Raw genomic sequence first — 19,419 nt, 5'->3', positions numbered from 1 at the left:
CTTCTTTTGAAGATTGTCCGTATATATTTCACTGTTGGGGATGCACTAACGGTCACCTCGATCACAGGAGGTGTTCGGAGTTTACAAAACAATGATGATAAGACGGCCCTGCCAAAACACTGATCAGAGCCTGATGCTTCCTCTATGAAGTAATGCTGAGTCAGTGTATACACTGAACCTCAGGTAGATGCCCTAAGTATTTCTAATAGTGGAACATTTTTCAAAGAAGCTACACTCTCAATGGTGGGTCTAAGTTGTCTATTTCATAGCACAACTTAATACATGTATAAATTCAATTATGAAGTCTCTGTGTTGATATGACCTATCCCCATAAACTACAGATAATCTGGGAGACATACCTATATGGATTTAGGGTAAGGACAGCACTGTAAGAATACCTACAATGTGAAATTTAGCATCTGCTGGAACATGGCTCTGGAAAGAAAACAGGCAGATGTATTACTTGGCTGAGATCGAAGTCTGAGACTACCTTTGGCAAGAATTTTGGGTGAGGTCCCAAGATTACTCCACATCTGTATGAAAAACTATGTATGTAGATTCTGCCACAAGAGCTTATATCTTTCCTACCCTTTTGGCAGATATTATTGCTACTACAAAGGCAGTTTTGATGGAGAGATAGAACACAGAACATATAGCAGGTGGCTCAGAGAGTCAACCCATCAACCCACGTCAAACCTGTCAGCCCAATTCTGAGATCTCAAGGAGTGGGAGGCTTTCTAACTGAGGGAAATAGCCGCATGAGGGCTTTGAAGAACCTAGCTACTGTAAGGTGTGAAAATGAGGAATACTCATGAAAGGGAAGGCAGAAAGCAGATATCGCTGTGAGGTGGACCCACAGGGAGCTTACAGATAGCCAAATGTTCTTTAGTAATAGAAGGTAATCCCAGTGTATCTGGTATCTGAGTTTGAAACAGAGACAAGTGGTGGTGTGGCCTCATAATGAATCTCTTCCACTTGACAAAATAAACAAGCCTTGCAGAGTCCTTTCTACTGTGGATGAGAATATTCTGTACTTCACCTGAACAGGTCCTCTCTACTGATGTTAACTGGCCAATATCTATGCCACCAGGTTCAGGGACAATGGATCCAGATGGAGGATCTGGCCATCTCAGATACCACATCTGACTGAAGAAGCAATTGGATCTGAGGCTGAATGCAGAGATTTCCTCAGGTCAGAGAGCCAGAAGCACCTCAGCCATGCTGGTACTATCATGATCATCCTGGCCATACCCTATCTGAATTTCCCAATGACTCTTGGGAAAAATGGAACTGGAGGGTAAGCATGCATTAGGGACAGAGATCAGTAATGTGTTGGAGAGAGAGCCTTGTGTCTGCCCTTCTGTGGAGCAGAACTCGAGACACTTGTTTTCACTGGTGGTCAAGAGGCCTATGGTTAGATGATCTCACCTGATGACTGTCTTGGGTAATGGTACCTTTTATTGACCACACAAGGTCATTTGCAAACTATCTGCTGAGGTGATACCATTTGCAACTGTGGTAAATCTATGGCTAATGGAGTAATCTTGTGACAGATACAGTAATTCCAGAGATTCACCACTCCTTGACATAGATACAGAATCTTGCTTCCCTTGTTTGTTTATATAAACACGGTTGTAGTGTTGTCTGTCGTGACCTGAATTGTCAGATCTTTCAGAGCTGGGAGGACAACTATATACGCTTGACAAATGATCCTTACCTCCAAAACGTTTATGTGAAGCCAGACTTCTTGAGAAGTCCATAGACCCTGTTTAAGAGTATGCCTACAGTACAGAAGCTACACCAGCATAGCTACATCACCATAATGTAGACACAACTACATATCAGAAGGGGTTTTTCTGTTGGTAAGACCACCACTTTCCTGAACAACGGTAGCTCCATCAATGGAGGAAAAGGTTACTCACTTTGTGCAGTAACAGTGGTGCTTCAAGATGTGTGTCCCTAAGGATGCTCCACTTCAGGTGTGCATGCATCTCTCAGGCCCTTGACCGGAGATTTTAATCTTACAGTTGTCCGTTCAGCCAGTTCATGCACCCCATGCTAACTCGTGCCGCACATCGAGACTAAATAGGGATGCCTGGGTGAACCACCATCCATTCCTTCTCCCCCTCAATGCCCCACAGAGAACAGTCTGAAGCAGAGGGGAGAAAAGGTTGGGTAGCAAAGCACCTATAGGGCAACATCTCAAAGAGCCACAGTTACTGCACAAGGTGATTAACCTCCTCTTCAAGGAGTGTTCCCTACGGGTGCGCCACTTCAGGGGACTTCTAAGTAGTATCCCTGATGGAGGGAGCGAACTTCGGGATTGAGTCTAGAACTGAAAATAGTACCACAGTACCAATAGCTGCATTAGATATGGCAGCATCAATCAATGTGTAACGTTTAGAAAACCTATGTACTGAATCCCATGTAGCAGCCCCACGTATCTCGGATAGGACAGGTTCTTGAGAATGCTGTGGATGTTACTTGTGATCTGGTGGAATGTGTTATCAGCCTTTGGGGCAGATGAACACCTGCTGTATCGTAACAAGTGATAATACACTCAGATATCCATCCTGACAGTCCCTGAGAAGAGACCGTGGACCCCCAGAATCTATCTGTGAAGAAGACATACAGTCTCGGTGACTTTCAAAATTGTTTGTTTGTATCTAAGTAGAAAGCCAATGCCCTTCTAACATCAAAGGTATGAAAACATGTCTCCTGCAGAGAGCTATGCGGTTTTGGAAAAAACATTGGTAGATGAAGGGATTGGTTCAACTGGAAAGCCAACAGTACCTTAGGCAAGGATTTAGGGTGTGGGTGTAAAAAGAATTTGCCCTTAAAGGACACCGTAAGGGGGTGGGGTGGGGGAGATCTACCATTAAGGCTCCAATCTCCCCAACCCTATGAGCCAACATGATGGCTACTAAAAAGGCTGATCTTGGAGGAGAGAACTGGTTGCCATTGGTTCAAATGGAGGTTTCATAAGGCATCTAAATATCAGGCTGAGGTCCCAGGTCAGGGCAGGGTCTTTAATCTGGGAGTAGACATTCCCCAGACCCTTAATTAACCTGGACAACAACATGAGGTGAGCAAATACTAAGAACTCGTCCACTGGAGGATGAAAGGCTGATACTGTGGCCAAATGAACCTTAAATCCAGCAAACTGATAACCCCAACTTCTTTAGATCCAACAGGTAATATAGGATGACTGAAAGATGCAAAGATTCAGGCAGAGGGTGGCAGTGGCAACACCAAGGGAAGAATCTCTTCCATTTCTGCAGGTAAGTAGTGCAGGTTGTCTTCTTTCTACTGTTGAATAACACCTGTTGCACTTCAGCAGAGCAGGAGGATTCTAATCCCGTGAACCACAGAGGAACCAACCACAGAGGAACCAAGCTGGGATGAAGCACATGATCCGCAGCCTGAGAGAGCAGACCAAGAGTGGGCCAAAGCTTGAACAGTGGTTGGATGCATGGATGAAGCAGGTAAGGGGGCCAAGGTTGTCTCAGTCAAGTCAGGAATATAAGGATAACTGGCTTTGTCCTGTCTGATTTTGTTCATCACTTTTAGTATCAGAGGTGTTGGAGGAAACACAGAGCAGACCCTTTGTCCAAAATGGACGACAGGCATCCCGCAAAGAGTGGTGGCCCAGTCTCCCTCTTGAACAGAAGGTGGTGAAGAGAGCCACCTCTGGAAGTCCCCATCCTTGGAATATACTGCCTAGCTCCCATTTGTAGCTCTGGGAGAAGCATCTGCTGAGAACATTGGCTGCAGTGTTCTGAATACCCAGGACACAGATCTGATGAGTTATGCACCAGTTCCACAGTTTCCTTACTTCGGTGCACAGGGAGGGAAGGATCTCGCTCATCCTTGCTTGTTGACATAGAATATGCAAGATATGTTGTTTGTCATAACCCTGATGAGGGGTAGGAAATGAAGGCAGGTGCTCCTGACTGCCCTGAGTTCCCACAGACTGATGTGGAGATTGGTTTCCTGAGTTGTCCATCTGTCCTTAGTCATAAGAGCATTGAGGTGAGCTCCAGATCCCAACAGGATTTCTGAGGATTGGAGCCAACAGGATCCCCTCATGGCAACTGATATAGCCATAGATCGGAATGCCTTGATTTCAACACTGAGGGCTGCTTGAAGTGATGAATGTGCAATAAGTAGTCCCTCTGAGATGAAGGACTTAAACTCCTCTCTCTCATCTTGAGGAATTCTGTCACAAAATTTGGAGGAGTCCCAACTAAAATAATTGTACTTCACCAATAAGGCCTAGTAATTGAAGATTCTCACTTGTTGGCTTTACATCAAATAATTTGTGTGACTGTGTCTCAAGGTATTGCTTTCTGCTGACTTTTTCTGGTTGAACCAGTGACTCAGGTGTAGGTTGTGTTGAAAATTGCTCAAAGTCAAGGGAACACACTTGGTATCAGCAATCTGTTCTTTTTGATGCTGGTGCCAAAGAAGTCTGCCAGAATAACTTAGTTGGCTCTAAGAGCCCCTCATTGATGGGAATTGCAAGTCGTCCAGGCACAGAGGTGTGAAGAATGTCTAGGAGCTTGAGAGACTTCTTTTGGACAACTTCCACTGGAATCTTCAGTGCATCAGCCAATTTTCTGGAACATCTTGTAGTCTTCTGAAGGCAGATATAGATATAGCCTCATCAGGAAATGAGGATAAGATGGGCACTAGTATAGGATGGTCCTCTGTCTGTAAATCCTCATCAAAGCCCTAGCCACTCTGTTCCATTGGCATCACTGCAGTTTGGGCTGGTGAAGAAAGATCTAGCCCTGGACCAGGATGCAGGTGCTAGTCTTCTAGGCTGATGAAATCCCCACAGTGCCCAATAAGGCTGAGGGTGTTGATAGGCATAGTGAGCAGGTAGCCATGGGGCGGGATACCCCTATACATTTCACAAAGGTGTCCTTCTGAGAGCTCTTACATTTGGAGTAATAAAAATGAGCTTGACTCCTTCTCTGGTGTATACGGCTCTGGATATCTAGCTCCTAGAGGATGAAATGTTGACACCTCCCTACCATTTTCAGAGCCTGAGGAAGAGAAGGCGTATTCCTCCTGTTCAGTAATGGAATAGGCGAGTTGGTCAGTACCAAAGGAAGTACCTTCACTACTGATAACAGTGGTGAGTCCAGCACTAAAGAGGCCATGATGTTGGAAGCACAAGGACACTCAAGGAAAAGGCAGGCCCTCCAACGGACACAGCTGACCAAAAGCATGCACACAGCAGTAGTGTGTGTATGTATGTGTGTGTATATGTATATATATATATATATATATATATATATATATATATATATATATATATATATATATATATATATATATATATATATATATATGGACAAGCACACAAAAAAGAACCTCCTTCTGTTGTCGAAAAAACAGCAAACTGATTACTTTACTTGATTTTAGGGCCTGGCTAGCAAAAGGTGACTTTGCAAATTACAAAATGCATGATGTTGCAGTGAAACCCAGACCTCCCCCCCACAAATATTTTGCACTTGTATAGTACTTTTGTTGCAATAATCTCCAAGTGCTCTACAGACATTAGTTAAGCCTCATAATACTCCTTGGAAGTGTTGACAGAATACCTGTTTTACAGGTAGGTAAATGGGACACATGACTTGCTCATGGCCACACAGCTTGGCAGCAGCAAACCTAGGAATAAAAAAGATTCCTTGGCCCATGCTCTAGCATCTTAATGACATCTCCTCTCAACCATGCTTATTGGTTCAATATGCACGGATAACATATTTACACAGTCTCATTATAACCTAGACGTGAGGCAGATGAACAAAAGGGGGGGAAAATTGATCTCTCTTATTTTTGTTCATATAACATGCAACTTTGGGCTTAATTTGAGGCTTATGATACTGCAGCAGGTAAATAGAATCTGAGCCCATGATGCATAACTTTAAAAGCAGGAAAAAAGCCCAAAGCCCAAAACCCAGCAGCACGCTGTAAACAATCTGTGAAATGAGAACACCTTGCTCAGAGAAAATACAAACAGAAGTCTTAAGCTGTGCTATTTTACTGGCATCAAATACATACAAGTTTCAGCTTGGATAGCCAGAAAAGCTCACCCAACCTTACAAATCTAAACTAACTCCTTTCCACACTAAGTTGTCATAATTCAATTTCCCCCTGACTCTTAGTTGTTTATCATAACTCAATTTCCCCCTCTAACCAGGGCATGGTTAGGCCTTAGTGAGAATGGGAATTTATTTACTCCCTCAAAAAGTCCAATTTTAAATACATTTTTAAAATGTCATACTTTATAATACCTAATATCATTGTAGTTACATTGTGGCTGTGTTTCTTGATAGCCTTCATATTACACATAAATTAATGGTAATTATAGGTTACTATACAACTGAAGTGCTTACTACTACTACTTCGGTTTCATACTTAATGCCATGTATTTTTAGAATCTAGATAATTAACACACTAATTACCCTCAGTGTAGCTCAACTTCTGGTTACATGAATTAGTGCATATGACAGGCCACAGATAACTGAGCCCTGGGCAGGCCATAAGAAAAGGAGCTGTATGCATCGACAAAGCTTTAGGCTGACAGAACTGAGTACGTATATAGACAGTTTTGTGAGGTAGCAACAGGCAAATCTGCAGATCTAAGGTATCTGGGACAAAGTAGAAAGTTCAGAGTCAGAGGTTACCCCAGTATTATAGATGCTGGATGCAACTGGGAAGTTTAATTCAAGGAAGGAAATAAAGATAATGAAAGTTGTTTGAACAGATACTCCACATGCTCAAAAACAGCACTTCTATCTAAAACTTTTAGCTGAAAGAAGTTTAGTTGGTCAATACAGACATGAAAGGTGGCAGGGGAGAAGTGGTCAAGGTTTTAAAAATATAGTGTATTAAAAGTGGCCAAGATATAGTACGAAACCCATAGATGTGTCACTCTATAAATTATCTGAGGTGGGTAGAATCTATAAGAAACCACTGCATCCCCAGTAACATTAGCAAGCACTTAAGTGAATTTAACCAAAGTCTTTTCTCATTTGCAGTACCTGAAGTACTGCCTCATAAGCAAAGGTACTCTGAAATATAAGGAATTAGAGAAGACATCTTTTTGACTTGGAAAAGCAGGGAAATTGTTATTACACATTTCTGCAGAGCCCATTATTGTTTCATCTGGGTGCTCTGTAGAATAACTTTCTTATACAGATCAAAGGGTGATGTATCAGCACAAGGGGTAGTTTTTGATTTATTGGTAGTATCTAATTAACAGCCTTAACACATGGTGATATACTGTGATAGAGTAGACAATATCCTGGGGCAGTTACAGATTGAAACAGGCTACCTGGATATGGAAATACAGATGTTTTCTGGAGCTGTGAGGGTTTTAACTATACCTACTCATAACCATATTCTACAGCACCTGTATAAACTCTAAATACAAGCAGAATAGGATCAGGTATCCTGGCCTAAATTTTCAAGTGACTAGTAATTTTGGGTGCCTTAGTTTTTAAGTGACCAACTCGAAATACCATATAAAGACCCGATTGCAAAGGGTTTGTGTCTGAAGTTGGGCTCTCAAAACTACTGGTCACTTTTGAAAGTTTAAGCCCTTGTGTCTCAGCCTGCTCATTTCTTTGACCCAAAAGAAAATAATCTACTTCTGGAGTTCAACCTACCTGGCCACACAGAAATTGTGACAAGTTAATTATAAGAGTAAAAGTAATAGCTATGATTAAAAATGACTTAGAAGGACAAGATGAACAAAGAGGAGACGAAGAAATGTAGTCTTGTGGGACTTTGTAGAAGAGAGATCCAATCACAGAAGAAGAATAGCCCATTACCAGAACCAGGAGGAGGAATTTGATAAATATAAAGTGGCCCAAGTCATCAGGATGTGATATTTGTCTGGCACCTGTTACCTTCAATCACAAATGATTATATATAGAAAAATCATCATCATGCTGTCCCTCCTCAGTTATGGTATCTCAAAATCAAAAAGGGACAGCAGAAAAATACAACAGTGTCAATACTTTCTAAATACTCATTTGTAGCCCTTTGTACATCACAATTTCTAAATTAAACATTTTCAGACTTACTTCTCAAATGTCCCTCCACTTGAGGGATGCCATTCATTTTTGTTCCAAAGTTATCAACTCTCACACAAGTTTGTGCCCCCTTACAGTTACAAATCAGTTAAATTAACAAAAAAAAGACAAAATAAAGAATAATGAGACTGTGGTTTACAGGATGAGTTATTTATACTAATGGGTCAAGTGAATATGGTGAATAACTTAGTTGCATTTTTCATTTTGGATCTTGTTATATACCATGTTCCCCATTTAGGGCCTTTGCACCTTGAAAGAAGTAGAGTTGAAAGAATAATTTTAAAAAAAGAGTAAATGCACACAAGGCACAGTGGATAAAAATCCATTTTTTAAAATTTAAATAGGATTTTTATTATTTTGGGATTCAAGTAATAAGTTTTTCTTTTAAAAATAAACTGTTTAAAATCGGAATTTAATACAAAACCTGTTAAGGCCTAAACTTAGTGCAATCTCTTAAAACATTTCAATAAAAACCAAATAGGCTGAATTCATTAGTGTCTACCTAAAACTCAGAGTTAAAAGCTGCTTTTTATATATAGAAAGGATACGGGGAAAATCTTCTAATTTCTGAGGTCAAGCTTTGTAAATATGGCACAATAGGTCATCTACCTTTAACGACTTGATTCTGTGGGAGACCCAGAAGCTGTGCTCCCAGACGCAAGCGACTAGCACAGTAACCGAGGAGAGATTCTCATTTTCAAGAGACTTAGACAAGTAGGAACTTAAGCTCCAACCACTTTCACACAGGCATATCTGAAAAATTTTCCCAGCCTGACCTGAAATAATCATTTTAATTCACTGACTTCAGTTAATTAACTGACTACAGTTAATCCTTCTGGTTAACATATCATTTAGTTGTAAATGTGAAAAATGTTTTGATAAGAAGTTTATGTATCCAACACATTCAAGGTCATTTTGTTCTGTGTGTTTAATTAAATTTCAGTTACAATTCTAATGCAGCTCGACTGAAATCATGAGCAAAAAGTTTATTATGTAGTAAATACAGTGTGTCATTCACCATTTTTAATACACCAAAAATGTACAATTAATAAGTTATATAATTGTTTAAATAAGTGTATACAGTTATAGTGTACCCTCCAAAGTATCAAAAAGATGTAGCAAATTTAGTTGGTGAATGCAACTTTCTTTAGAAAACCACTGAAGTACAAATGGAAAAGTTGATTACAGTTGATGATTTAAATCAAGGCTTTCCACTTGGTGATTTACATGAGTCATCCCTGACACAAAGGAGGGTATAATGATTTCAGCTAATGACCACATGCCACATTTAAAGAACAATCACAGTTCTTCACATTGGGACTGCTACAAAGTTGTACAAATTGAAAGATATTTCTTCACCATTAGCAAATGTTGCTTTACTGAGACTTCAATATCTGACAGTACCTGCAGTTTCCTTTAACACCCATAAGCACGTGAAGTAGTGAAAAAATTCTGCAAACCTGTCTGCTGAGCTGGCTGTGGCAGTGGTGGGTTTTGCTGTGTGTTGTAATGGACAGAAGTAACTGGTCGATATTGTTGATTGGACTGTGGATATTGGCCTGGAGCACAATAACAAGCTGGCATCTAAAAAGGAGCAACATTTTGGAGATTCACATTTTTAGATTTATAAAAGGCAGAGTGCAAAAACACTGAATGCTGAAAGAATTACAAAATAAAGGCAATTCTGTTTTCTTCGGGTCATACCAAAGTAAGTAGCTGCTTTGTTTGAGTTTCTCAGCACCCACATAGGGGAATTTAAGAAAAAGATCATGGTTAGGATTCCTAGGCCAGTCTTCACAGCAAAAATTTTAAAAGTAGACATTAAAAGTAAGCAAAATAAAATATGTGCAGAGTATGAGAATATATAAAATTTATATTTGATTAGGTTAAATTTGGTTATATTTAATTTAAAAATATCACTATTAATGATACTATGTACTTCCTAAACTCTAATTTTCTAAGTCTTTAAGAGTTACCCGTGGATAGGCATGAAGCTTGGACAATTGCTCATTCCCCAAGTAAACGGAAGCCACTGACTTGAAACCACAGAATTAAGAAAATCAAATTTACTAACCAAGTCCATTGAAATATAAAATGTTCACCAATGGTGTCAAGGATATTCTTTTAAATAGTTGTCTGAAAAGAAAATATAAAGCCTTTGTACCTGTGGTAGAGGTTGCTGCATATATCCCTGTTGCTGCAGCACTTGCTGGTTGACAGGATGGCTGGATGCAGAATAGTTGGGAGTAGGGACTGGTTGACCTTGTGGAGGTGGCAGAGTTGGGGCTGTTGCTATGATATAGCCAGACTGTTGTGTGGGTTGAAGGACTACAGTGGACTGGAACATGGTGGGGTGAGGATCAGCACCATCAGCAGATGACTGGCGGGCAAGACTCATATGGCTAAACTGTGATCCAAGGTTGTCTTGCTATAATAAAAAAGGATAATAAACATTACATTCACAAACATTCAAACTGGGAAGAGTATAGTTGCTCAGTAAATTCTTCAGTAAGTGAAAAATTAAAACATGCACCTGTGCAATGACCATATGTTAAAACACTAAAAAAGAATGACAAGGCAAGCTTCAGAACAAAAATAGACAGTGTGCTAAGAACAGTGCAGTAATTATTCAAGGTTAATTGTGGAGAAGTTATACACAAACAGAGAGAAACTAAAAAGGTTTAACATCTTATGCTAGAAACAGATTTTCCGTCATAAAGGACGCTATCTTTCATAAGAGTTAAATATAGAATTGCCATGAATTAGAATCAAACAATTTAAACTATGTCAATAGCTTTTCAGATCTAATTCCAAATGGGGGGTGAAAATGTTTAATCAAAACAGGATGCATATAGCTTTGCCGTATTTAAGAAAAAAATCTGATTTTCTAGAGATTGAGTTAATAATGCTACTAGTCTTGAATAAGAAAGACTGTCCATTAATCTAAGAGTATATAATACTGCTAATATGATACCAAGATCAACTGCTAATCCTCAAAATAGGCACAAATGTTCAGTTCTGCATGAGTCCATGGTGTAGTCTTATTTATTATTTGTATGTATTATGGTAACATCTACAAACCTCAGTCAAGGATTGGGGCCCATTTTGCTAGGCACAGCCAGTGTGAGTCCTTCATTACTGTAATCCCAAGCACTTTTTCTACAGTTTATACTGGGGTCTGGAAATAGTACTCATTGCTAACAGTTGTATTTGGTGTATCATCCAACAGTGATATGGCGATCATCATTTCACAGAATATGGGCAATCACTAATATTACATCTTTTGCTAATCAGTAAGCTTCAATTCACACCTTAAATCTGGACTTTCCAAAAGGCAATAGAACATAGAAGTACTATGCCACAGCTATATTATGGCCACCTGGCCCTCCTCAGTTCGTCCTGAGGAAGATCATATGGCCGATATGTACACTCTTCACGAGCTAAGGAGATAAAGTATTTGGAAAACCATCTGCATTGTATACAAATATTTTCTTTACTTTTTCTGAATTCTGTATTTTGCGGAACTACATCCTGTTTTTCATGATATACTTTTTTCTGAATGCTGAGGGTATGTCTAATGAAACCATTAGCAGTTTTCAATTGCATTTAAGAAAATTACTTGTTATATGTTCACAAGCAAATTTTCAGCTCTTTATTTGCCACGATAAGCCAATTTGGGCTTTTAGTACATTGACTTAGGTCCTGAAGATGGCTTACTGACTCAACTATCCAGCTTAGCCCTTAGTTTTTAGGTATAACATCTCAATGTCTGCTTTTAAAAATAACTAACAGAGGAAAGTTGGTTCATAAGGAGACTGAAACATGAATTCTTATACTTATCCACCAAAAACTCGTACTGGGTAGGCGGAGACAGTGCAAGTTACCTAAACTCTGAGCTGTAGAGTTTACCCTAGAGCCAGGGTCGGCAACCTGCGGCACGCACATCAAAGGTGGCAGATGAGCTGATTTTTACTGGCACGCTGCTGCCAGTTGCGGTCCCGGCCGTCAGTCCCGCTCAGCCCAGTGCCGGCCTGGGTGAACGGAACCCCAGGTTGGCAGCGTGCTGAGCGGGGCCAGTGGCTGGGATCCTGGCTGCCAGGAGCTGTTGGACGGAACCCGAGACCGGCAGCGGGCTGAGCCACTCAGCCTGCCGCCAGTCTGGGGTTCTGTCCACCAGCCCCACTCAGCCCGCTGATGGTCTGGAGTTCCAGCCGCCAGCCCTTTGCCAGCCAGGGTCTCAGCCGCTGGCACCGCTCAGCCTGCGGCCGGCCTGAGTGAACGGAACCCCGTTCAGCAGGGCTGGCGGCCAGGACCTGGGCTGGCAGGAGCCGGCAGAGCCGCTGCCGGTCTGGGGTTCTGTCCACCACCCAGCTCAGCCCACTGACGCTCTGGGGTTTCAACCGCTGGCCCTTTGCCAGCCCAGGTCCCGGCCATCGGCCCCACTCAGCCTACTGCCAGCCTGGGATACCAGCCAGCGGCCCCGCTCACCTCGCGGCTGGTCTGGGGTTCCAGCCACCCTGCCCCCTGCCAGCCAGGGTCTGAGCCTCTGGCCCTGCTCAGCCCTCCTGCTGGCTTGGGGTACCGGCAGCCAGCCCAGGGCTCTGCTCCTGGCCTGGGCCCAGCGCTCTGCAGTCCTTATCAAAAATTACACTACAATTAGCTTAAAAACTTGAAAAGTTAAACTTTAAAACTTTGTATATTGCAGTAATCATTAAAAAATATATAATGTTAATAAACACATATGTTTGATGAAACAAAGTAGTTGTACTTATGTGCCTGTGCTTAATTTGTGTTTTCAATAATTTACCTTCTAAAAAAATCTCGCATGTCTTGCACCCGCAGAAAGGGCATCTTGCACCTCCAGGGGGTGCGTGCACCCCAGGTTAAGAACCACTGCACTACACTGATAAGATCTGCACTTTAATTTTAAATGAAGCTTCTTAAACATTTTAAAAACCTTGTTTACTTTACATACAACAATAGTTTAGTTATATAATATAGACTTAGAGAGACCGTCTAAAATCGTTAAAATGTATTACCGGCACGCGAAACCTTAAATTAGAGTGAATAAATAAAGACTCAGCACACCACTTCTGAAAGGTTGCCGACCCCTGCCCTAGAGAGATGATATAGTAATTGAATCCCCATGGGCCATTTAACCTGCTGTCTTTTTGATGATACTACCAATAAAGAGGCAAACATTACTGTCTTTTTAGGAGTTATCGATATCTATAATCTAGATTCTTGACTGAGACCATCACCCATTTCACGGTGCTGAATGAGTACTAGCCATCAGACAGTACCGAATATAGGATGCTACCAGAACAGCCTGCATTTGAACCAGTGATCCACAGGTGAACTGCTTTGCATCTGTTACTAATCTTCACTGCGTGTCACCAGTCTATGCTTTAATAAAGCCTAAACATAAATCAGACAAACGGATTGAATAACTGATGGAACAATCAAAAAAAATTCAGAGTGCAGTTATTTTCTTCCTTCAAAACTGTACACCCAAATATAGGTAACAGTAATTATTCAAGTGATTTTAATTATACACAGCTTAATGAAATAAGATGAATATCTACATTCTTTATTAGAGAAATGGGCATCTGCGCTATTCCGGCACTATTAATCAAAACATTAGCTATATATAAAACTACAAATAAATTAAAAGTAGGTAGTTACTGAATAATAGAAACATGCATTAGAATGACAAAGCAGAGGTATGGGAGCCAGGAGACCTTCAGTTCTAACCCAGGCTCTGATTCAGATTCCAGTCTTGGACAAGTGACTTATCTCCATCATGTTTTGATTTCCCTATGCTAAACTGGTGAAGTGATACATACTTATCTCATAGGCATATTGTATTACTTAGCCCTGGTCTACACTACGGAGTTTAGGTTGAATTTAGCAGCGTTAGGTCTATTTAACCCTGCACCCGTCCACATGACAAAGCCATTTTTGTCGACTTAAAGGGCTCTTAAAATCAATTTCTGTACTCCTCCCCAACAAGGGGATTAGCGCCAAAATCGACATCGTCAGGTCAAATTTGGGGGTAGTGTGGACACAATTCGACACTACTGGCCTCTGGGAGCTATCCCAGAGTGCTCCATTGTGACCGCTCTGGACAGCGCTTTCAACTCAGATGCACTAGCCAGGTACACAGGAAAAGCACCGGGAACTTTTGAGTTTCATTTCCTGTTTGGCCAGCGTGGCGTGACCATGCAGAGCTCATCAGCAGAGGTGACCATGCAGTCCCAGAATCGAAAAAGAGCTCCAGCATGGACCGAACGGGAGGTACTGGATCTGATCGCTGTATGGGGAGAGGAATCCGTGCTATCAGAACTCTGTTCCAAAAAAATGAAATGCCAAAATATTTGAAAAAAATCTCCAAGGACATGAAGGACAGAGGCTATAACAGGGACCCGCAGCAGTGCCATGTGAAAATTAAGGAGCTCAGGCAAGGCTACCAAAAAACCAAACAGGCAAACGGCTGCTCCAGGTCAGAACCCCAGACATGCCTCTTCTATGATGAGCTGCATGCAATTCTAGGTGGTGCCCCTACCACAACCCCACCCCTGTACGTGGACTCCTGCAATGGGGGAGTCTCATGCAACAGGGATGAGGATTTTGGGGACGAGGAAGATGATGATGAGAAGGATGAAACCGTTCTCCCTGACAGGCTGGAACTGTTTATCACCCTGGATCCAATACCCCCTCAACCCTCCCAAGGCGGGCTCCTGGACCTTGAAGGCGGGAAAGGCACCTCTGGTGAGTGTACCTTTGTAAATATAATACATGGTTTAAAAGCAAGCATGTTTAATGATTAATTTTCCCTGAAGACTTGGGATGCATTCGCGGCCAGTACAGCTACTGGAGAAGTCTGTTAACATGTCTGGGGATGGAGCGGAAATCCTCCAGGGACATCTCATTGAAGCTCTCCTGGATGTACTCCCAAAGCCTTTGCAAAAGGTTTCTGGGGAGGGCAGCCTTATTCTGTCCTCCATGATAGGACACTTTACCACGCCAGGCCAGTAGACCGTAGTCTGCAATCACTGCACAACAAAGCATGGCAGCGTATGGTCCCAGTGTTTGCTGGCATTCAAGCAACATCCGTTCTTTATTTCTCTCTGTTACCCTCAGGAGAGTGATATCATTCATGGTCACCTGGTTGAAATAGGGGAATTTTATTAAGGGGACATTCAAAGGTGGCTTATCCTGCTGGGCTGTTTGCCTGTGGCTGAAAAGAATCATCCCAGCTTTTAGCCATACGGTGTCAGTGTGTGTGCGGGGGGGGGGGGGGGGAGCGCGTTCACGCTGAGCTGTTCGTGTTTGGCTGGCAGGGATCTTCCCTGATACTAGTCACGTGGTGGGAGGAGGGGTGAAGCTATCATCCCAGAGAATTGGGTGTGGGGGGTTTAGTTGGGTTTGTGCTGCACGTTAACCCGAAAACTGCAGCCCCTCCTTTTAAATGGCCAACCCAACGGGTGCTTGGTATGGGAAAGGAGGGCGCTGCTGTTTGAAACCATTCACCATGAAAGAGTCTACCCATTTTTCTCTAAAATGTGTCTTTTTTTCCTCCCACAGCTGCAAATGTTTCAACGCTCCCCCTATCATCTCCATCCCAGAGGCTAGCGCAGATAAGAAGGCGAAAAAAACCGCACTCACAATGAAATGTTCTCTGAGCTCATGCAGTCCTCCCGCACTGAAAGAGCTCAGCAGAATGCATGGAGGCAGACAACTGCAGAGTCCAGGAAAGCAGAAAATGAACACGAGAAGAGGTGGTGGGAACAAGATGATAGGTGGTGGCAGCGTGATGAGAGGAGGCAGGAGGCAATGCTGAGGCTACTGGACGATCAAACGGATATGCTCCGGCGTATGGCTGAGCTGCAGGAAAGGCAGCATGAGCACAGACTGCCGCTGCAGCCGCTGTGTAACTGCCCGCCCTCCTCCCAAGTTCCATAGCCTCCTCACCCAGACGCCCAAGAACGTGGTGGGGGGGCCCCCTCGGGGCACCCAACCACTCCACCCTAAGCAACAGAACGCTGGCATTCAATAAGTTTTGAAGTGCAGTGTGGCCTTGTCCTTCCCTTCTCCCCCACCCCTCCTGGGCTACCTTGGCAGTTATCCCCCCATTTGTGTGACAAATTAATAAAGAATGCATGAATGTGAAGCAACAATGACTTTATTGCCTCTGCAAGCAGTGATCGAAGGGGGGAGGGCGGTTGGCTTACAGGGAAGTAGAGTGAACCAAGGGAGCGGGTTTTCATCAAGGAGAAACAAAAAGAACTGTCACACCATAGCCTAGCCAGTCATGAAACTGGTTTTCAAAGCTTCTCTGATGTGTAGCGCACCCTGCTGTGCTCTTCTAATTGCCCTGGTGTCTGGCTGTGTGTAATCAGTGGCCAGGCGATTTGCCTCAACCTCCTACCCCGCCATAAACGTCTCCCCCTTATTCTCACAGATATTGTGGAGCACACAGCAAGCAGTAATAATGATGGGAATATTGGTTTTTCTGAGGTCTAACGAAGTCAGTAAACTGCGCCAGCGACCCTTTAAACGTCCAAATACACATTCTATCACCATTCTGCACTTGCTCAGCCTATAGTTGAACAGCTCCTTACTACTGTCCAGCGTGCCTGTTTATGGCTTCATGAGCCAGGGAATTAAGGGGTAGGCTGGGTCCCCAAGGATAACTATCGGCATTTCAACATCCTCAACAGTTATTTTCTGGTCTGGGAAGTAAGTCCCTTCCTGCAGCTGTTCAAACAGACCAGAGTTCCTGAAGATGTGAGCATCATGTACCTTTCCCGGCCATCCCACGATGATGTTGGTGAAACGTCCCTTGTGATCCATCAGTGCTTGCAGCACCATTGAAAAGTACCCCTTGCAGTTTATGTACTGGCTGCCAAGGTGGTCCGGTCCCAAGATAGGGACATGCATTCCGTCTATCGCCCCACCACAGTTAGGGAACCCCATTGTAGCAAAGCCATCTACTATGACCTGCACATTTCCCCAGAGTCCCTTGATAGCAGCAGCTCAGTGATTGCGTTGGCTGCTTGGTTCACAGCCACCCCCAGAGTAGAACTGCCCACTCCAAATTGATTCCCGACTGACCGGTAGCTGTCTGGCATTGCAAGCTTCCAGAGGGCTATCGCCACTCGCTTGTGAACTGTGAGGGCTTCTCTCATCTTGGTATTCTTGCACTTCAGAGCAGGGGAAAGCAAGTCAAAGTTCCATGAAATTGCCCTTACGCCTGCAAAAGTTTCGCAGCACCAGGCAATCATCCCAAACCTGCAACACTATGCAGTCCCACCAGTCTGTCCTTGTTTCCTGGGCCCAGAATCAGCATTCCACTCCATGAGCCTGCCCTATTACCACCAGGATGTCCATATTGCCAGGGCCCATATTTTGAGAGAAGTCTGTGTCCATGTCCTCATCAATGTCATCACCGCGCTGCTGTCGCCTCCTCGCCTGGTTTTGCAGGTTCTGGTTCTGAACATACTGCAGGATAATGCATGAGATGTTTACAATGCTCATAACTGCCGCAGTGATCTGAGTGGTCTCCATGCTTGCCGTGGCATGGCGTCTGCAAGAGAGCAGAGTTGCAGCGAAAGCGGTGGATGACAATGGTTAGCAGGCCTACTGCACTGTCTGCTGCCAGCAGCACTAGGACACAACAGCGGCGGTGTCAGTCAGCTGAGCTGAGCGGGCTGCATGCTTGCCATAGTACGGCGTCTGTAGGAGAGCAGGAAAGCAGAGTTGCAGCGGAAGCGGTGGCTGACGACCTGTGAGGTGGATTCAGGAGAGCAGAGTTGCAGCGGAAGCGGAAGCCCATGACAGCCAACATGGAGAAATTTGCTATCGAGCCAAGAGCAGGAGAGCAGAGTTGCAGCAGAAGCGGTGGTTCAATGACGACGGTTAACAGTCCTACTGCGCTGTCTGCTGAAAGCAGTATGGCGTCCACACGGAAAAAAGGCGCGAAACCATTGTCTGCCATTGCTTTCACGGAGGGAAGGGTGACTGATGACATGTACCCAAAACCACCCGCGACAATGTTTTTGCCCCATCAGGCATTGGGAGCTTAACCCAGAATTCCAATGGGTGGCAGAGAGTAGGAAATTGTGGGATAGCTACCCACAGTGCAACGCTCCAAAAGTCTACGCTAGCCACGGTACTGTGGACACACTCCACCGACTTAATGTGCTTAGTGGGGACACACACAATCGAGTGTATAAAATCACTTGCTAAAAAATTGACTTCTATAAATTTGACCTAATATCGTAGTGTAGACATACCCTTAATGTTGGTAAAGCACTTCAAAAGTGTAATACATACATTGCAATATACATGACTGCAAATTCAAAGGCCTGCTCTATGCTCACAAATACATCTGTTGCTAACAATGGTTGTCAGCAAAGGGTCCTCCTGAACCAATGCTGAAAACAGTTTACCTGCTTATATGGATGGGATACATTATTTTAATTCACTATATGCTTCTGCCAAATCTAAAGAGCACTTTTTGCATCAGTGCTGAAAAAGTTTTTGTCCCATTCATACTCTTTACAATGTCAGTGCATGATGACTGATTACGGACACCTCCCACCACCCACAAGCTTTCAGGTACAATAAGGGAGGAGTTTAGTACCTGAAATGCAGCTGAAATCAAAACACTCATCCTCAACAGAAAAAGCACTTGTAATGTTTTGATGAATCTCTCCCTCACTTTAGAGGTGGTAATAATAATAATAATAAATAATAATAATAATAATAATAATAATTTAGACAGTGCTTTACAATTTCAAAGTGCTGTACAAAACAAACCAATTATGATGAGGCTGACCTACAAGACAACAATCAAAAGTCTCCTAACTTGAATGTGTGGTGTGGGGAGTACACCCAGGGAACTGGGGAGAAGAAAAAGACAATGGAAACCTAAGAACTTCAATGCCAATATCAGCAAAGGGCTCCCAATATTGCTACGTAACAGGAAGGGGGTACCCCCCCCCCGAAAAAAATAGAAAAAGACTTTAAAAACAGTGAGTAAGAAGCTACTATTTAAAAGGGAAGGTGAAAAATTAAGGTGGTGAAGGATATTAACCGCTACATCTGAAACTATATTTAGAGATTTAAAATAAAGTATTTTACATCACCTTGCTTTTATTAGCATACTTGAATGAACATTCACTGTTTCAGTCTCATTCTGGTACATTTATAGGAGACTCTCTCCCCCACCAGTGTGCATATATGTCTATGCTTATTAAGTAATAGTATGTAATATAATCTTACATACACTGTATACCACATA

The 19,419-nt window shown here is 42.9% G+C and overlaps 1 protein-coding gene across 9 annotated transcripts in view; it reads right to left on the bottom strand.

Annotated features, from left to right (window-relative positions):
• Positions 1 to 19,419, bottom strand: part of R3HDM1 (R3H domain containing 1) — a 103,915-nt gene that overhangs the window by 35,820 nt on the left and 48,676 nt on the right. For all 9 annotated transcript variants that reach the window (XM_074967271.1, XM_074967273.1, XM_074967274.1 and 6 more), the window contains 2 exons: positions 10,276 to 10,539; positions 9,572 to 9,695 (listed from right to left, as the gene is read on the bottom strand). In XM_074967271.1, the coding sequence (XP_074823372.1) occupies positions 9,572 to 9,695; positions 10,276 to 10,539 (388 nt within the window). The remainder of the gene's footprint in view (positions 1 to 9,571; positions 9,696 to 10,275; positions 10,540 to 19,419) is intronic.

This window comes from Natator depressus, chromosome 11 (genome assembly GCF_965152275.1).
Source record: "Natator depressus isolate rNatDep1 chromosome 11, rNatDep2.hap1, whole genome shotgun sequence".
Classification (NCBI taxonomy): domain Eukaryota; kingdom Metazoa; phylum Chordata; order Testudines; family Cheloniidae; genus Natator; species Natator depressus.
The sequence above is the reverse complement of the archived record's forward strand: the minus strand, read 5'-3'. Positions and strand labels throughout refer to the sequence as shown.